This window comes from Theobroma umbraticum, unplaced genomic scaffold (assembly GCF_002168275.2).
Source record: "Theobroma umbraticum cultivar Fairchild unplaced genomic scaffold, ASM216827v3 scaffold_95.0, whole genome shotgun sequence".
NCBI lineage: Eukaryota > Viridiplantae > Streptophyta > Magnoliopsida > Malvales > Malvaceae > Theobroma > Theobroma umbraticum.
Window position 1 is genome coordinate 6,898,566 of NW_018397257.1, and position 18,453 is coordinate 6,917,018.

An 18,453-nucleotide genomic window follows, 5' to 3' on the forward strand; every position below is an offset into this window, starting at 1 on the left:
CCAAATTAACATAAAATTTATGGCAAATGCAGCTGAGAAAATGGGTTTACCATACACTGCACCATTCTACAGGCAGAATGGATCCATCGAGGGTTTGCTAAGCGGTGTGAATTATGGGGCAGCAGAAGCAACAATCATGAGCCCCAATAGCCTGAGCCACCAGTGTCTTAACGACCAGCTAAGGCAAGTATTTGAGACACTTCAGCTGTTTGAGTTACAACTCGGCCGGGAAAGCGCTTACCATTTCATCAGATCCTCCATATTCTACATTTCCTTCGGTAAAGATGACTACATAGGTCTCTTCCTCCGCAACTTTTCCGGTGTAATGGCCAAAAACAGTGGCCACGAATTTGCTCAAATTTTGGTTAACCAGATGGTGAATGCCATGAGGAACCTTTATGATCTGAATGTGAGGAGGGTTATATACATGGGAATATTACCTTTGGGATGCACCCCAAGTTTACTGTTGGAGTGGCACGTTCACACAGCTGGAGGTAACAATAATGATGGAACAGGTTGTGTTGAGGAGATAAATGAACGGGTTTTGCAATACAATATAATGCTAGAAGAGGAGATAATTAGGCTCAATGAAGAGTTGCCTGATGCACAGATAGTCTTCTGTGATCTATACCAAGGAGTCAAGAAGATCATAACCCACCCACAATTCTATGGTATGAATCCTTCTCTGAATTAGCCTGAATAACATCACCCAAAGACGCAATGCTGATGGTTATTTGGCATTTAGGGGGCCTGAAAAGAAAATGTTCTTGCATTAACATGAACATAACTCTAATTTACTCTTTATAACGTGTTTCAATGTGACAAATACAGGATTTGAGGATGCAAGGAGTGCTTGCTGCGGGCTTGGTTTGTATGGTGCGGAGATAGGATGCCTCTCAGCAGACATGGCCTGCAATACTGTTTCATCTCATGTCTGGTGGGATTTCTATAGCTCAACACCAGAAGTTAACTCCTTGCTTGCTGATTCAGCATGGTCAGGTGAAGCCCTCCTGTCTAACATTTGTCGCCCTACTACCGTCCAGGATCTGGTTTACACTCCAACATAGCATCTTCCCTGACCCCCAATGATTTCACAATGTATTCTTTGGTTTAGAGGTCTCCTAGAGTAGTGAAACATATCTTCACAAGCTATTACGGATTGAAATTTCCTTGTTAGGTAACCCCTTTGTCCTTTACGCATTCGGACAGTTTCTCCAATTTTGTGTCCCGTAAAAGCTAGCTGAGAATTGGTGTAATGGTCCGGTAACTGTTCTGAGAAACTGCAGTCCAGTCATAATGCAATGTTCATCTGCTATATAAATTTTTTTGTTTTCTGAATTTGCTATTAATTCTATACACACAATGAAGCAATAAAGGAAATAAGAAGGAAAACCACTGCAATAGAGGATCAAAAGAAAAAGAAAATAAAACAGAGAGCCTGTTTTTGTTATCTGTGGCATTGTCCCCACCGCCAGAGAAAAAAGAATCTTTCATAGAAAAATGAAATGAATGATGTCATTGTTAAGCGTGAAACTTTTTAAAAGCAACAACAGTTACCCAATAATCTAATAGAAAACTACGCTGACCCACAACTGAATTACTCACTAAAAGGTAGAAGTTAAAACCCAAGCCAAAGCCTTTTACTTTCTCCTCCTTTGTTCCAGCGTTTTGGTTCAGAAGACAAAAATGGCGACTTCTCAAACCCAAAACCCTCTCAAAACCCCCTTTTCTCAACTGTCAATCAAAGAACATAAGCCCTGGTTCTATAAACCCCGTCATTTAACAATCACCGCTGCCCATCCCCACCTCTCCGGCCGCAAGCTCCGAGCCGCCGTTATAGGCGGAGGCCCAGCCGGGTCCTCCGCCGCGGAAACCCTAGCTTCAGGCGGGATCGAGACCTTCCTCTTTGAACGCAGCCCTTCAACCGCCAAACCCTGCGGCGGTGCCATTCCTCTTTGCATGATCGACGAATTCTCCATCCCTCTACACCTCATCGACCGCCACGTCACCAAGATGAAAATAATCTCCCCTTCGAATATCGCCGTCGATTTCGGATCCAAATCTCTCCGTTCCCACGAATCCATCCCCATGCTCCGCCGGGAAGTCCTTGACTCCTTCCTTCGGGCCCGGGCACAATCTGCCGGAGCCCAATTAATACCTTCCCTCGTCACCAGTCTCGAACTCCCATCTTCCCCCTTTTCTCCTTACATTATCAACCACACGACCAACAACTCTCGTAAAACCCTAGCCGTTGATCTAATTATCGGCGCCGACGGAGCCAATAGCAAAGTGGCTAAATTTATTAAAGCAGGGAACTACACGTGCGCAATAGCGTTTCAAGAGAGAATCAGATTACCGGACGAGAAAATGGAGTATTACCAAAATCTCGCGGAAATGTACGTGGGAGACGACGTGTCACCCGATTTTTACGCGTGGGTTTTTCCTAAATGTGACCACGTGGCAGTGGGGACGGGTACGGTGTGTGCGAAGCAGGATATCAAGTTATACCAGAGAGGGATCAAGGAAAGGGTGAGAAATAAGATCTACGGTGGAAAAGTGATCAAAGTGGAGGCCCACCCAATCCCCGAACATCCCCGGCCAGTGCGTGTAAGAGGACGCGTGGCACTGGTAGGGGACGCAGCGGGGTATGTCACCAAGTGTTCGGGTGAAGGGATATATTTTGCGGCAAAATCAGGGAGGATGTGCGGGGAGGCAATAGTAAGTGCATCGGACGGCGGGGAGAGGATGATAGGGGAAGATGATCTGAAAAGGGGGTATTTGAAGGAATGGGATCAAAAGTATGTGAGTACATATAGATTTTTGGATTTGTTGCAAAGGGTGTTTTATGGGAGCAATGTTACAAGGGAGGCTTTGGTGGAAATTTGTGGGAATGAGTATGTTCAAAGGATGACTTTTGACAGCTACTTGTATAAGAAGTTGGCCAAGGGAGATGGATGGGAGGATTTGAAGATGGTTTTGGGTACCATTGGGAGCTTGATGAGGTGCAAGATTGTTGGGAGAGAGATGGAAGCCATCAAGTTTTAGGATTTTTTTTTTATGCCAATGCAAAGGGTATCAGATTGTGTACTTGTAGTCTAATTTTAAGAGTATTTTCTTTTCCTCTCTAAGTTGGACAAAAAAAGAGTAGCTACATTTGTTATGAGGAGTTTTTGGTTTCATTTTGTTGTAAAATTATTGGGAGTAGTGAAATTTTAATGTTCTTTATCGTTGCAAAGACTAAACCCAAACTCATCAAATAGGAAAACCAGGGTCATTCATTTCATTTTGATGAAAATGGCGACTTTCCTGTTCCACAAGGACTGGCAAGAAAGATGCAGGACAGAGTAGTCAAATTAATTATGGAACTTTGATCAATGTGTTTTGGGAGGAGCAAAATTTGCTAGGAAAAATATGTGATGAGTACAGCATAAATTACCAAATCCTCTCCATCCTGATTATTGTAGGACTGACTGACTGCTCTGGCTAAAATAACTCATGGCGTAAAGAGCTTGAGTTTCTTCCAGGGCTCACTTAAAAATTTGTAGGGAATCGATAAAGGGATATAAGTGACAGCAGCACCATTAGAGTGGAGATTAAAACTGGAATTGCATTTCAGAAGAGTACCCGAGAGCTTCTAGATGAGAAGCCATGGCCTTGTTCATGGGAGGCGGTCCACATCTCAAAATCTGTAGCAGTTAGAAAATCAATCACAGCGTTAAACATTACATAAATGCATGTACACACAGACAGTGAGGATGATTATAAGATTACCTGAATATCTTGACCAGGAGCAGGGCAGTGGGCTTGAATCATTTCCTTGGATACGAATCCAACACCAGCATCCCATCCTTCAGGAGGCTGAACACGATATTTTAACATAGAAGTAATGAGTTACAAGTAAAAGACCTCATACAACCAGAGATTTATAGATTCTTTACACCATGAGCAACTACAGCAGATATCGCATGTTAAGCAAATTAAAGCTGATCAATAGCTGTTGCACAATCTATTTAAGTCAATCAACCTATTTCTAAGATCTTAAGAAAGATGACAACTTTATTAATTTTTAGAGAATCATACCCTTTGAAGCAGTGGTGATAAAGATATGTTCTGAGCGACTTTCTAATAGTATGGCATTTGTTGAAAGCCACACTACTGCAGCTTTGATCAGACAAGTTTGAAGGAAAACAATTCATGTTCCTGACCTCAACCAGCAAGTTTGTTTTGAGTCTTTACCCCATTTACTTTAGCTATGGATGACATCCTAGGAATATCCAGGATGAAAACTCTTGTTTTAGTTTTAACAGAAGAGACTGAGGCAGGGGTTTGTCAATGCTAGAAATAGAAATTGAAGTTTGCAATATATAGGTCTTAGATTGAAAGTAGGATCAAAACTGAATATATAGCGTGTATGTCTGCTAAAGATGGAGCTAGAGATGATGATAGAGTTATAACATGAAAGCAACAAGTTCCTAAGAGTGACCGTTTTTCATCTTCAGATCTGATGATTCTCAGGGAAAGAGAACTTGAGAGGATCCTAGGCGTAAGAAACAATATAAGACTGTTTATGCTTGATTACATTGAATGTTGAGCCATTATAAGATAACAGTTCACATATCAAGTGTAGCTGAAATGAAGATGCCAAAAAGGAATGGGCAGTGTACAAGGAAAGTTGAGAAATCAAACTATTCAGAAGAACATAGAGTGCAGAGATGAATACAGCTCTAGTCTTAACAAAGCAGGATCAGATTCATGCAACCAACCAACCTAATTGTATACTAAGACACTGAGTTGATTGCACTCGAGCATTTGGTTCAGTAATTGGTGCATAATTCCCCTCTAAAAAATGTGTGTGTGTGTGTATACATATTTTAAATAATATTTATACTAATGGGTCAGTTATTTTATCAATTTGGTTGGCATTTTTCCAACCCGGATAACCGACCAATTAAACCGATATAGCCGACTTTTCCAACTGAACCAAAATGACCGAATTAGGTCAGTTTAGATTGGTTTATTCAATTTTGACCAACTATTGCTCTCCCCTAAAATCCCGTACTTAGGTGCAACATTTCCAACAAAAATCCAACACAAAAAATTAGTGATGAGTTAAACATCATTTAAAAACAATCTTGTTTTCAGTTCAAGTTGTCATTCAATCTTTACAAACACAAGGATCTCAAGGTCATACGTGGACTATTCAATTCCATGTATGAGTGTAACCTCACTTATGTTCAGAAATCAATGGCATGTAATTCTTAATGGATATGCTCCAAAATTCTGTAAAGATTATTTTATCACAATTACTTCATTTGATGGTCCTAAATTTATTGTATCTGGATCAAAATTATTCACAATTAGTGTGAAAGCATTCTTGGACTTTACAATATCAGATTTAACTGCTTTGTAGCCCATACAAACTACTACGAGACTTCAAAATCATTTAGAAAATCTGGCATAGGATAAGTACAAACAGAGGAAAACATCTCAACAAGAATAGAGAAAGAAATTAAATGGAAAAAAGAAGAAGAAAACAACAGAAAAGAGAACCACGTTTGACATATATACCTGATTCAGAACATAGTACACACTCATGCGGTTAGGAAATTTACTCGCAAGCTCATCCAACTCTTCCTGAAAATTAAAAAAGGACTGGAATTAGATTGCTCCTACAATAAAAGTAGTTCAGCCTGGACATCCTGTTAATTGCCCCAAGGTCTGATCATTTTCAGAATGTTAAATTGCACAGTTCAAACATTTGATTAATCAAAAGAGAAGATTGTTTATCTGTTTATTTAATATGTGTAGGTGGGGAGAGAGAAAGAGAACCCACCTTTAACAGAATGTCCTCATAAGTGACATTGGCATAAATAAGATGAATGTTAGTCTTGTCATTTGGGTTTTCTAAAATGGCTCTAGCAACCTGAAGAACAAGTGAGAAACTTAAAAAATTATTAAACTAAGAATTAAAAAGAAAGTCTTATGCAAGATGGAAAGTAAGAAAGTCATAGACAAAAGTGTCCAGCTCCTTGATGTAAAACAACTTACCTGGAACATTGGAGTGATGCCAGTTCCCCCAGCAAGCATACCAAATGTTCTAACTTGTCCAGGTTGATACCTGAAGCGCCCCTGAAAGCATCATATAGGTATTATCAATTATGAGCCATTCTTTGAATGTAGATGAACCAAAGGAAATGTTCAGTTGACATCTCTCCTAGGAGACACATACATACAACACATGAGGACATGTTTCAAAAACTGCATTAAAGTTCACCTTGATTCACCCATCAAAATTACTGAACAATGAATAAATTGTGTACTTTTGTCCAGAACTTATGCATTGCTACAATTTCATGAGTTAATCATACTTTAAAAACTCTTACATGATCTAACACCCAAAAAAAAAAAAAAAGAAATCATTAGGTCAAACCTTACCAGTTCAACCAACAGGCCAACCATAGAAAAGGTGACATACTGGTGACTGATAGTTAAGGTATTTGCTTAAAGCCATATTCCTAAACGCTTCTAAGTACCAAGATTTCATTCTGAGTAAACTAACCTTTCAAACACTTCTAAGGAACTAAAAAGAGAAAAATAAATAGGTAGATAGATGTGGTTCTTGTTTTTGTAACCAGGTTATAGCAAAATTGAAATGTAAGTGGTCCTGAAACATGGTGCTGAGAGAGTGCAGGGATAGAGAAAAGGGGTGCTGAGACTATTGCTTCTGTTGTTGTAAAGGGTACCGACTTCTAGAACCAACTTATATAAGAAAGTTATCTGGACAGATAATCACATTACCAGTAGGAAATTTAAGGTGATTGCATTTGTGGATTTGGTTGCTAACTAGAGGAATGGAAATTAGGGGATATTAACAATAAAGTTTTCATTCACACCTATACAATAGTCAATAAATATAAGGTTTCTCATAATCAAATATCACTTTTTCTCTCACTCTAAGATAAAACAACTTTCTGAGTTTGTAGAGTACTCATGGAAAAGCTTGTAGTTGCATAAAGATATTCTACTGTTGGTTATGCATACATGGAAGCAGAGGGGTTATTGGTTCCCCCTCTGGTGGAGCAAGTAGTATTAGTAGTTCATACAATCATGCAAAAAGGTAGGAACCAGAAAGATAGTTGTTTTATAGACTTGATTAAGCTGGCATTTCCCCATATACATATTTCGGAAGTTCTATATCTGAGCCTCCTAAAAGATATGCTATGAACAATTACCATGTTTCCTATTAAATGGATTTCTTTCGTAATCAAAGATGATTCTTCAAGGTAACATCTGAAACTATGAAATTTGAAAATCATCATTTCACAGGTTAGAATTACATACTACCAACTTGTTTTTGACATTAGTCTCTTAAATAATGAAGCTACAACTGGGTTTTTGAAACCAGCAAGGAAAAAAGAAGACAGGAATTGTAACATCATGTAATAGATCATCAAAGAAACTTACCTTGGGTCCCTTCACAGCCAAGTAATCACCTTCACGCATCTCCCGAAAGTGGTGGGACATCCTTCCTTGGGGATACATCTATGGAGAACGAAAACTAAATTATGTACTGATGTAAGCAAGAAAAGAAAAGAATTACTAGATGATATAAACAAAAGCATCAATGGCATGCTGCATGTAAACCTTTATGACTAGTTCAAAATACCCTAAATCTGAATCCAAAGTTGTTGGAGTATATGCCTTGACAACATCATCACCATGCTGATCTTTTCCTCTGTTTTAGAAAATGATATTAAGTATGTGCAACAATATAACGACAGATCATTGAACAGGTTACTCAAAACATAAAAATAGCAAGGATGCAAAAATAGAGCACTAATGTTGGGTCAAGATATTAGATGAAAAAGTCAGTCATGAATCAAACCTGCAACTCATATGTTGTCCAATTGGAAGCCCCAAAACTGATGTTGGTGTGGGAAGAGCAAACTTAAACTTAGCCACATTGTGGCTGAGTTGGGTGCGCTTAACAAGTTTGAATTCTTTGAATTCTTCAGGATCCAAGCAGCCTGTCCAGACTTCAGGCATTAATCAATTTGCTAACAGAGAAGATGTTAAAGTTTACCCAATTTGAATTCTTGAAACTCAATATAGAGTGCATGAAGAGATTAAATAAGAATGCAAAACATAAACCATACAGCCACCAGAAAGGAGAAAACATTATATAAAAATGATAAATTACATGAATAAATCAAGAAACTAATTAGAAAAATAGAAGCATCAGAGAGCTGCTTGGAGATAAAAAAGTACTCATTATCAATTAAAAAAAAGGAACGAATGTTACCTATTGTTGGATGTGTAAACTACCTATTTGCAAATACAGCAAAAAGTCATAAAAAGAAGGAATATCCCCAGAGAAACTCTTTTATTGCATTACATTAAAATACCTGGGAACTCAGCAATTTCTAAACTACTAATTGGAAATGATAACAGCTGAGAAAACGTAAAAGGTCACAGTATCTCATTGCACCTATTGAATTAAATATTTGTCTTTCAGTTATTGATCTTAACACATTTTCAACCAGAAGAACAAGGTTCCACTGGTTTATGTTTGTTTACTTCTTGATATTTCCCTACCAAGTCAAAGTAAATAGCAATACATATTCGAATTAAACGAGACCAAGTCAAAGTAAATAGCAATACATATTCGTATTAAAATAAGCAAATGACTAAAAGAAACACCAAAATATATATAACCGTTCCACTAAAACATCTTTTGTAATCGGCGAAAAGATGGCAATTGTAGCACAATCAACACTCCAATAGCACAAGGAATGAAATGATAAAGCAGTAAGATTGGTCTAGAAAAGAACTTCCTCCCAATTAACCTACTAAACAAAACATTCCCATTTCGTTATATATTACAAAAAGGCATCATATTTGGTCTAACATAACTCCCAAATTCTCATTCATCAAAATCATTATTAAAAATAATTTTTAAAAAATAGAAATGATGAAAAGAGTACCTTCGGGTTTCTTTGTAACATATAAATAATAAGCAGTAGCAGCGCCAATGGCAGCGACGGCCACAACTATGCTTACTATTTCCACCCTGTGAGTTTGAAAATGTTCCATTTTTAGGGACCCAAACTTTCGGAACTATGAAAGACAAGATTGTAAAGGGCTTTTGCAGAATCTGTTCTCTGTCTCACCCTTCGGTTTGTTTTGGTCAACCGGAGAACTGTCTCTTAACTGGGGCCGAATATAGAGGATTCCTGCCCGGTTTAAGATTGCAAGTTGATTTGATGGAGGAATGCTGGCGTGTACTTATCTGCAACTTCCCATTTCTTGAGCGGAGAATTTCTATCTACGCAGCCGAGAAGGGATGACTTCTGGAAGTATAATTTTCTTTTGTTGAATCGCTTTCCGGTGTTTGGTCAACTTGAAATTGCTTTCCATTCAAGGAAATATCAAAGCTTATACGTATAAGTTAGGTGTGAAGCCAAGGAGTAAAAGTTTGAACCACCTTAGAATTTAAATAAGCGCTTAAATTATTAAACAAAATTTTATTTTTATTATATTTGATTAATTATTTTATTTTTATTTTAGTATAAATAAATTTTTATAATTAATTATTAATTAATAATAAATTAAATATTATTTATCATTTTATATTCGTATGATATTAATATGACGTTGTTATGTTAATGTGGATAGTGAAAAAAATCACGTGATTATATTATTATGTCAAATTATCATGTTATCTTATCATTAATTATGATATGTTAACATGTTATATTAATAGTATACGACTTTTAATAATAAATAAAATTTTGATTAAATTAATTATTAATTATAAAAATTTATTTGACTTAAAATAAAAATATAAAAATTTAATTGAATGTAATAAAATTATAAATATTTATTTAAAATTTTTTAAATAATTTAAAATTTTTTTTAGATATTATATTATGTTAAAATTGTGAGTTTGGTAAACATGTTAATAGATTTTTATGCAATTGACATGATCTTGGTTATTGTTATTATTATTTTATTGTAAGTTTCAAATAAAGTATACTGAATACCGTAGATTATAAAAGAAAGGAAATATGGAAACCTTTGTTGCAACTTGACGAGGACAATAAATTAGTAGCTATGGTCATCATGCTTTTTTTTAAAAATATAAAAAATAAAAATGTAAAATGTTTGAAAAAAATTTAAAATTACTTATAAAAATTTAAATAAATTATTATTATTTAATTACATTTAGTTAAATTTTTATATTTTTATTTTGAGTCAAATAAGTCTTTATAATTAACGATCGATTAATTATCATTTGTCAAAATACTATACTTATGTAGTTATGATATGATGTTAATGTAAAAAGTAAAACTATTACATGACAATGTCATTTTATCACATCAATATATTATATTATCGTCTATGACATATTCACATAAATATAAAATGATATATAATATTTTACGTAACAATAGTTAATCAGTTATTAATCAGAAAAACTTATTTACCCTAAATTAAAAAGTATAAAAACTAGATTGAACACAATAAAAAATAAAATTTTATTTTAATTTTCTTGAACAGTTTAAATTTTTTTAAAATATTATGTCAAAATAAAATATAAAAAAATAATTTTTTTTCCAAATAAATTCTAAAATAATCACATTTATTCAATTTAGACCTTATACTTCTATGTATTCAATTAAACCTTTTATTACTATAATTTAACATTTATTAAGCTCCTGTTTAGATGAATTACAGTCATAATGTAATTGGTAAGTAATATCCAATGAATTTTCAATGTACCAAAAAAATAAAAATAAAAATAAAAAGTTCGTAATGAAAACCATTGTTATTAAAGCTAATGAACCTTGATAAGACTGAAATAGTATGATGAATACCAAGTTTTGAAATTATAGGTCTACTCGCCGTAGAATAAAGAATTCAATTGCCCGAGGACATCAAGAGAAAAATTGTGCTTGCTTAATTGCATCAGGAAAACAAGTTTAAGGCCTAAAAATATAATAGAAAATTTGATTTTATTCAGCCACGAAATACCAAAACAACAAAATCCTAGTCTGTTGAAGTACTCTCAGTAGCACTATTAGTCTCTAATTTCTCAGCAGATTCCTCTGGTTTGCTTTCAGTGTCGACATTCTCAAGCTTTGAGACACGAAACATTGCCAAATGAAAATCCCCTACAGCCAAAGAGAACCATTTAGGCCTTTCAACATTAGCTTAGCAGTTCAGACTCTATATATTCATTTAGACAGATGTCCATAAAAAGACTTAAGGGTATCCATCTTGTTTGCTTAATTTCAATTCCAAACTGGGTTGGGGTTGGCCAAAGTAATCAGTTTCCTCAGTTTGATAATGGTTTTCACACATTTGAAAGATACCAAACCTTCTTGTAGATAGCTTGAGTGTGAATGTACTGAATGAAATTATTGAAATTCAAGTCAGTATGTTTACCGAATACAAGAAAACTTCCAGGTGGCACAGTGGCAACGACTCCTGGCCTTAATCTCTGGTCATTAATGAACGTTCCATTGGTACTGTCCAAATCTGTGACCAGAAGATTCCCTTCTTTCTTCTGAATCCGGGCATGAATTCCAGATACTGTAAATGTCAGGGACATGCACGATTTGATGTGAGATAGACATCATCTGATTTACAATTGAAACAAGACAAAATTGAATCTATTAACAGTCATGTTATTACAAGTTTTCTTTCAATTTTTTCTTTTGGGTTTAAATCTTTCTTTGAAAGTGCAGAATACCTGTTGCAACAGGAATCACCACATCAGCCTTATCAGGGAGACGCCCAACAGTCACTTCACTCTACAAATTACCCAAAACAATTGATTCATTTTATTATAGTGCAAAGCTTGAAGTATTAAGATTTCAAGGGTATGGCAATAGAACTTTTACTTACGGAAGCAATTTCAAAGGCATCTGGCATCTGAACCTTAAAACCTATGTGCCTTGTATCTCCATCGCCTAGTTCGTGAATACATCGAGATGTTTGTCATTTCTCAATTAAGCAAATGTGTTTTGAAAGAAATGAAAGGAGTACTATGGCATCAGAGTCAGATGCAACATAACCAAAAATTGTAGGTACTAATTAAACAATGAAGAAAGAGAAAAAAATTCTGACCTGCAGGCTCAAGAAGCCATCTATCAGTGACATCTGATGAAGTACTTTCACCCTCAGAAGCATAAATAACCCCAAGATTTCTTTGTTTCCTCGATCTGATTCTATCAAATTTTAGCTTAGTAACATAACCCTTAGAGGACTGAAATGGAACTACAAAATTTGATGCAGCAAGAGTGGCCTTTGAATGAAGGAAGGGTGGTGAAAGCGAGGTTGAGCAGCTTGGGAGCTTTGCCTGGGACAGCGATTGTGCAGTCATCTCCATTTCTGCAAGAAAATTGTCGGAAGCTACCGAGTTCTGTTTATATTCAAGTTCAAGTAGAGCTTTGTTCGATTGGATTGTGTGGATACTAGTAAAAGGGTGTTTTGGGAAACATGTGCTGTAATTACGTGGCAACCATTTAATGCCTTGACAGGGATATGGATAACAAAATCATGAGCAGTGGCTTGTTGTTTGTACAGGGTGTTCAGGATTTGTTGCAAGCTGTTTAATTTGCCATTTCAATACAAAATACAAAAGAAGCCCAATCCACACCAGCAACTTGTTTTTCTTCTTATACGTTTCATTTTATTTGAATTTTTATCAGGTGATTCTTCTTCATTCTCTTCACTAAGTAGACCAATTATATCCAAATCGTGCAATTTATCTTAGAGTATTTAAACTATTCAACGGTTACGCAAACTCAGTTGTTCAGTTACTGCCAAATAGTTGTTAGCAGCACATTAGTGTGTCTAGTTTGTTGCAGTCTAATTCACAAACTTGCTACCAAAAGAGGAAGAAAGGTTTCTGTTGAGACTTCTTGATTGTTGTAGTGTAAGTTTCTGGGTTGTCCACAATCATGGAGACAGAGAAACAGTCAATGATGGAAAAAAAAGAAGCAAAATTCCAGGATAAATTTGAGAAAAATCTGGAAAATGCTTATCATATATTGCAGTTTTAACTGATACACTCCCTTGGTAACTCAGTGAAACGTGCTGTATCTTTGCAGTAGTCATATACCAAATGCTTTCGACGAACCCATTTAAGTTGATGGCTCCTGTGCCTGTTTAACCCACTAAAAGATGGCTTATCCCACCGGAACTGCCCTAATTTGCCACATTTGGCCATGATATCTTCGGTTTCTGGCAACAATTCACAAGCATCAACAATAAAGACCGAAAGGTTGAAACAAAGGGAGCATGGCTCCAATTTGTCTTCACCCTCCCTCCCTGTGTAGCCCAATCATCAGCATTCCACACAGACCCGCGGATGGTCATGGGCTGATTCTTTGGAAACAGCACCCCGTTTTCTTCTTTGTTAGTGAAAACCCTATGGGAATTCCATCGACAAGAAACCTGTGAGATTGCCAAAGAATTGCTCAAAAGAAGGATGAGATCAAGGTGGGATCAAACCAATGCCCTAAAATACCCAGTACTGCATTGGTTAGTCTCCTACTTACACGATAAAGCGGCGATTCCAGAAGAAAGAGTACGCATGGAAATCAACTGTGGGATCAAACCAAAGAGTATGCCTCTGCTCTCGATTGCCAGTGCCATTGACATAAACATTAGTTTGAACAAGGTATGGCTCTCCAGATGCATTGCAAGAAACTCAAAGTCTAGCTCGTCATGACTAGCCCCCTCCGATGCCATCTGCATTTCCCGTTGTTAAATTTCCTAACCATTTTGAGGCCAAATTAATGAGACAAGTCCTAAGCTATTTACCATTTCAATATGTATTATGGTACAGGACATTATTTGAATAGTTGTTTAGATAACCCTTTCTTACTAAGCACTAAAAAGTTAATTAGTTGGTCACTTGGTCCTTGAATGAACAACATAAGACAGTTCATGTTCCCAGGTAACAAGTTGAGCTTGTCCTGAAACATGAAAATAAAAAAATATATATCTAACTTACATAGAAGGCGGTGACAGTTCCAGCCGAGTCTCCATCAATTAGTTTGATTTGCACGCTTGCTTGTCCAAACAAATACCTCTTGTTGGACTCAAATCCGCAACCTACAGCGAATCAGCATGTATTAGTGAATCCAAACCATTGGCCGCATTTGATGATCAGAACAAAAGAGAAAAACACTCATAAGCCAAAGCAGGAAAAGATAGTACCACAGAGAGACAGAGGTCAGAGAAGCTGAGAAAGCTTGGCATTACCAGAAATATTGTCCAGAGTTAATTTGGCCTGATCTCCATCAGAAATTATGTGATCAGGAGCCCAGTTGCAATGGAAGAGTTCACTAAAGTTAGCACACATGGCTAAGTTTGAATTCAAAGCCAAAAACCACATTAGAAATGCAGTTGCAAGCGTAGAAATTGAAAGCATATTTAGCAATGGATTTTGACAACTCGAAATCCAAAAGCTCAATCTAAAAGAGTAAGACGAAGCCATATGTATATATATTTATAGTCCCATAGTTTGTGTAATGGGAGCCATGTGAATCTGAACAATTGAACAAGGATTTTTGTCATGACCAGAAAGTGAATGATAGTGGGGAGGAGTTCATGGCCACATCAGCGGCCACTTTGGAGCGGCGCCACTAACAGGAGTGAGAGAATCCATTATCTGTTAGCTTGGTAAATGGGAGAATAAAATGAGTTGTCATCAACTTTCTTACTGCTAACAAAAATTATAGTGGTGTAAATTTAGTAGTGATGGACAGCCCTCCAAAGACCAAAAGAGCCAAAAATCATGTTCAGTTGTAAAAGTAGTTTAGCCAAGAAAAGAAAAGAAAAGGATATGGAGTGAATTAATTGGTCATTAATTTATGGTGTTATATTATTAACATATTCGTCCATCGAATGACCATCTTGTACTGGCAAGTTTCTAGCATAATCATTGTTAAAAGCAAAAGCGTTTTCCTCTTTATCTGGCGGAGGTGGGGTGGAAAAGAACAAATGTCGAAGCCCGATCAATGGTGAGTTTTGGCATATTGGCCGAGTGTTGAAAATGATAAAGAGCTTGTGCATCACAATTAATGGCTACTACTGTAAATTTGTTCTACTCTGTATTGAAGGCACATCAGGCTAGGCCCTAATTGTTAGAAGAATTGAGAAATAAATAAAAATAAAATAAAGTAAGAAAGAATATTAAGAAGTCTGAGGTGTGGTATCACTATCTTTAAGGATAATTTTCATTCTTTTGGAGTAGAAATTCAGTGCAAAAGGATTGTATTGGTTATCCTCTAAGATTCAATAGACCATTCCTTATAGTTTGCACAAACTAGTAAGAGATGGTAGGAATAATAGAAAAAAAGAACCAAGCTAGGAGAGAATGATGCATAGAAAATAAGCAGAGAATACTTAAGAAAAGATGAGAGGTTTTGGTGTGTTGTGAGTGAGGTAGGGAAGCTGTATTTATAGACAAAGAATGAAGTGAACGTTGCATCAAATCAAGGAGTTGAGAGAAATTTGGTCAGTATGTGTACTTAGTCAAATGTACGTTGTAGCAAAATCAGGAAAGTCATCAGTAAGGTGGAGTATTTGGTCTTACTTGGTTAGATAGACATTGGAGAGTCATCAACGCGTTGAGGGAGTTAAGAAAAACTTGGTCAACATCAGGGAATTGAGAGAAACTTGGTCAGCATGTATGCTTAGTCAAGTGTACGTAATAGCAAAATCAGGAAAGTCATCAGAATGGTAGAGTACTTGGTTATGTAGCAAAATCAAGAGAGTCATCAACATGTATATTTAGTCAAATGTACGCTGTACCAAAATAAGAAAAGTCATTAATAAGGCAAAGTACTTGGTCTTACTTGGTCAGATAGATGTTAGAGAGTCATCAACACATTGAGGGAGTTAAGAAAAACTTGGTCAACATCAAGGAATTGAGAGAAACTTGGTCAACATGTATACTTAGTCAAGTGTATGTAATAGCAAAATCAGGAAAGTCATCAGAATGGTAGAGTACTTGGTTATGTAACAAAATCAAGAGAGTCATCGGTATGGTAGGGTACAAAAAATGCACTTGAGCCTAGCCCACGTGTATACTCGCGCGCATGAGGGGGAATCTAAATTCTCTCAAAACCTAGCCCGATCTCATGTGTGCGAGAGCCCATTTTTTTTTTTTTTTTTGCAACAAGCCTATAGTGTGTTTGATTACTTAAAGCACTCACACTTTTATGTACCTTAGCAATGTTGGATGTTTGAACCTTATGAAATATACTAATTTTCCAACAATCTCCCACATATTTCTTAAGGTTTTATAAGAAGTCTTTATTGGGTCAAATTTCATTTAAGTGTAATGCATTGTGAATAGTGCTTTTTAACCTATGAACCACCTTTAGAAAGAATATAACATAAGTCACAGAATTTTGATAAAGTTTATAACTCATATGAACTAAAATTTTTTATGTGAAATATTGTTTTAATCAATTACATTACACCACAATTTCTGTTGTTCAATGCGATGTTGCACGAATAAGCCATGCACGTACCTAGTTATTCATAAGTGCTATAGAGAATTTGCCCCGATTCTCATAAAAGCGGCCCCAACCCACACTTATATAGTTAATTCCATCAAGTATATACTCCAGTTTAATACACTACCCATAAAGGATATGAAATTCGTTAGGAGTTTAACTTAACCTCTCTTGCATTGCAGTCTTACACTATTCATACACCATAAGAGGAACAATAATTTTAATAGTGTATTAATTTATTAACAAATAACTTGTTATTACTCATATAAACCTAATTCATGGGATCTCCAATCACATAGGTCGGGTTATTATTATTTGTTGATTTCCTCAATTGGCTTAAGTCTCATTCTCCTCGATGTAACATTAATTAGTTTTCCTTCCATCGGTTTAGTTAGAGGATCGACCAAATTCAGATCTGAGCTCATATAATTAATGGATATAATTCCATTTCTAAGCAGCTATTTTATTATATTATATCTCAAACCAATGTGTTTATTTTTACAATTGAAGATTTTATTCTTTGCAATGGCTATTGCCATTTAACAATCACATTGCATAGACATGAAAGGTGTTGATTTCATTCCCAATGGAATATCTACTAAGAAATTTCTCAACCACTCAATCTCATTGCCAGCCAACTCTAAAGCTACAAATTCTGACTTCATTATAAATTTAGCAATTATTGTTTGTTTGGCTAATTTTCAAGTTATAGCACCCCCACCAAGGGTGAATCCATAACCATTTATAAATTTTGTCTCATCTGAATCTGAGAATGCGGGTTTTTTTTAAATGATATGAATCTTTGTTTTCTAATTATACTTAGAGAAAAATGGAAGGAAAATTCATGTTCTTAGTTAGGAATGGGGGTGGAAAAAGATATGAATGCCTAGGCACTATAACTAGCCAAAGTTTGCATTTGCTTGGTGTAGAGGGTTCTTTTAGTAGAAAGAAAGGACGTGTTACAATAAGTGAATTGGAATGCGCTAAAAGCGATAGAAAAAAAGACTAGAGCAATCTTTGAAGCGTAAGTGCTTTGGTAGCAAATGGTGAGGGATAATAAAAAATGGAAGAAACAACAAATTACGACGAATGGGAAGGGTTGAATAGAAAGAATGTTTGGAGGAGTATTGAGAAAGCTTTCAAAAGAATCTTTGTTGGGCTTTTAATAATTTCTTATTGCTTCCCAACCTCCAAGGTCCTCATATTTATACTGGACAAGAGCATTTTCTTAAGAGTAGTTAGAAAAACACATTCAATCATGAAAAAACAAGCTTATCATGAAAGAGTAATTAAAGAACGGTTTATGGGATATTAAAAGAATGACCATGTAGTTTGGTAGTGGGCGTAAGTTTTGGGTCATGGAGTAATAGTACTTGATAAGACGTCACATGTGTTCTTAATGAGTAAGGGAAGAAAAAGGGGTAAAACACATGTACTTCAAGAAAAGGTTAAGAGAAAGTACTTTTAACTATCTCTATATCTGAACCACCAAACCCAACTCTCTAGAACATCTTCAATGTAAAGATAACTCATGAACCTTACCACTTGTTCAGAGTTACATTCACTTCCCCGTGTGAACAGTTGCTCTATGCTTGTTCTTGGGTGTTTGCATTTATGCACTTGGAACGCCTCTAGGGAACACCCCTAAGCTCTTTTGCTCTTAGAACGCCTCTAGGTGCTTCCACACTTAGAACACTTTGGGCACTTCTGCACTTGGAACATCTTAGTACTTTTGCACTTAGAGCACCCCTGGATGCTTCCACACACCTTGGCTTGCTTGAAACGCCCTAAGGCGTTTCCACGCTTGAAATACCTTAGATGCTTTCATGCTTGGAATACCCTGGGCATTTTTGCATTTGGAACGCTGCTACTGATGTAATTTTTCTTGTAAACAATACTTCAAAAATATTAG

At 36.1% G+C, this 18,453-nt stretch overlaps 4 protein-coding genes and 1 pseudogene across 7 annotated transcripts; 2 read left to right on the plus strand and 3 right to left on the minus strand.

The window, feature by feature from the left end:
* Nucleotides 1-9: 9 nt before the first annotated feature.
* On the plus strand, nucleotides 10-1,288 carry LOC110411993 (GDSL esterase/lipase At5g37690-like). The gene is made up of 2 exons (XM_021422383.1): nucleotides 10-671; nucleotides 832-1,288. Exons 1-2 carry the CDS (start codon nucleotides 20-22, stop codon nucleotides 1,065-1,067), a joined length of 888 nt encoding a protein of 295 aa, XP_021278058.1. The 5' UTR covers nucleotides 10-19; the 3' UTR covers nucleotides 1,068-1,288.
* A 198-nt stretch (nucleotides 1,289-1,486) lies between these two features.
* On the plus strand, nucleotides 1,487-3,238 carry LOC110411992 (geranylgeranyl diphosphate reductase, chloroplastic-like). The gene has a single exon (XM_021422382.2). It carries the CDS (start codon nucleotides 1,687-1,689, stop codon nucleotides 3,043-3,045), a length of 1,359 nt encoding a protein of 452 aa, XP_021278057.1. The 5' UTR covers nucleotides 1,487-1,686; the 3' UTR covers nucleotides 3,046-3,238.
* Nucleotides 3,239-3,348: 110 nt separating this feature from the next.
* LOC110411995 (NADH--cytochrome b5 reductase 1-like) lies at nucleotides 3,349-9,447 on the minus strand. Of its 3 annotated transcripts, XM_089782861.1 has the most exons (10): nucleotides 9,171-9,444; nucleotides 8,985-9,070; nucleotides 7,886-8,027; nucleotides 7,645-7,735; nucleotides 7,465-7,542; nucleotides 6,049-6,129; nucleotides 5,834-5,923; nucleotides 5,569-5,634; nucleotides 3,772-3,858; nucleotides 3,349-3,686 (listed from the first exon to the last, which is right to left on the minus strand). In XM_089782861.1, the coding sequence occupies exons 3-10, from the start codon at nucleotides 7,894-7,896 to the stop codon at nucleotides 3,594-3,596; spliced, it is 597 nt and encodes a 198-aa protein (XP_089638987.1). In that variant the 5' UTR covers nucleotides 7,897-8,027; nucleotides 8,985-9,070; nucleotides 9,171-9,444; the 3' UTR covers nucleotides 3,349-3,593. The 3 variants fall into 3 exon arrangements, with proteins under 3 accessions (XP_089638987.1, XP_021278061.1, XP_021278062.1); XM_021422386.2 differs by having other exon boundaries at nucleotides 7,886-8,036; nucleotides 8,985-9,447; XM_021422387.2 differs by having other exon boundaries at nucleotides 8,985-9,443.
* Nucleotides 9,448-10,881: 1,434 nt separating this feature from the next.
* On the minus strand, nucleotides 10,882-12,450 carry LOC149527446 (SMAD/FHA domain-containing protein). The gene is made up of 5 exons (XM_089782943.1): nucleotides 12,133-12,450; nucleotides 11,911-11,975; nucleotides 11,756-11,816; nucleotides 11,449-11,595; nucleotides 10,882-11,174 (listed from the first exon to the last, which is right to left on the minus strand). Exons 1-5 carry the CDS (start codon nucleotides 12,392-12,394, stop codon nucleotides 11,050-11,052), a joined length of 660 nt encoding a protein of 219 aa, XP_089639069.1. The 5' UTR covers nucleotides 12,395-12,450; the 3' UTR covers nucleotides 10,882-11,049.
* Nucleotides 12,451-12,913: 463 nt separating this feature from the next.
* Nucleotides 12,914-14,517, minus strand: LOC110412575 (xyloglucan endotransglucosylase/hydrolase protein 9-like; annotated as a pseudogene). Its single transcript, XR_016350974.1, has 4 exons — nucleotides 14,278-14,517; nucleotides 14,027-14,127; nucleotides 13,569-13,761; nucleotides 12,914-13,464 (listed from the first exon to the last, which is right to left on the minus strand). The product of XR_016350974.1 is annotated as a xyloglucan endotransglucosylase/hydrolase protein 9-like (transcript).
* Nucleotides 14,518-18,453: the final 3,936 nt, after the last annotated feature.

Bases quoted from the DNA above. Each gene is read 5' to 3' on its own strand.
- LOC110411993 (XM_021422383.1), top strand. From the start codon at position 20: ATGGCAAATGCAGCTGAGAAAATGGGTTTACCATACACTGCACCATTC. The intron at 672-831 runs GTATGAATCCTT...TGACAAATACAG, and splicing joins AACCCACCCACAATTCTATG to GATTTGAGGATGCAAGGAGT.
- LOC110411992 (XM_021422382.2), top strand. From the start codon at position 1,687: ATGGCGACTTCTCAAACCCAAAACCCTCTCAAAACCCCCTTTTCTCAA.
- LOC110411995 (XM_021422386.2), bottom strand. From the start codon at position 9,093: ATGGAACATTTTCAAACTCACAGGGTGGAAATAGTAAGCATAGTTGTG. The intron at 8,037-8,984 runs GTACTCTTTTCA...TAATGCCTGAAG, and splicing joins TGTTACAAAGAAACCCGAAG to TCTGGACAGGCTGCTTGGAT. The intron at 5,635-5,833 runs GTGGGTTCTCTT...TTTAATTTTCAG, and splicing joins ATGAGGACATTCTGTTAAAG to GAAGAGTTGGATGAGCTTGC.
- LOC149527446 (XM_089782943.1), bottom strand. From the start codon at position 12,394: ATGGAGATGACTGCACAATCGCTGTCCCAGGCAAAGCTCCCAAGCTGC. The intron at 11,596-11,755 runs GTATTCTGCACT...TGACATTTACAG, and splicing joins GGTGATTCCTGTTGCAACAG to TATCTGGAATTCATGCCCGG. The intron at 11,175-11,448 runs GTAAACATACTG...CTTTGGCTGTAG, and splicing joins TGGAAGTTTTCTTGTATTCG to GGGATTTTCATTTGGCAATG.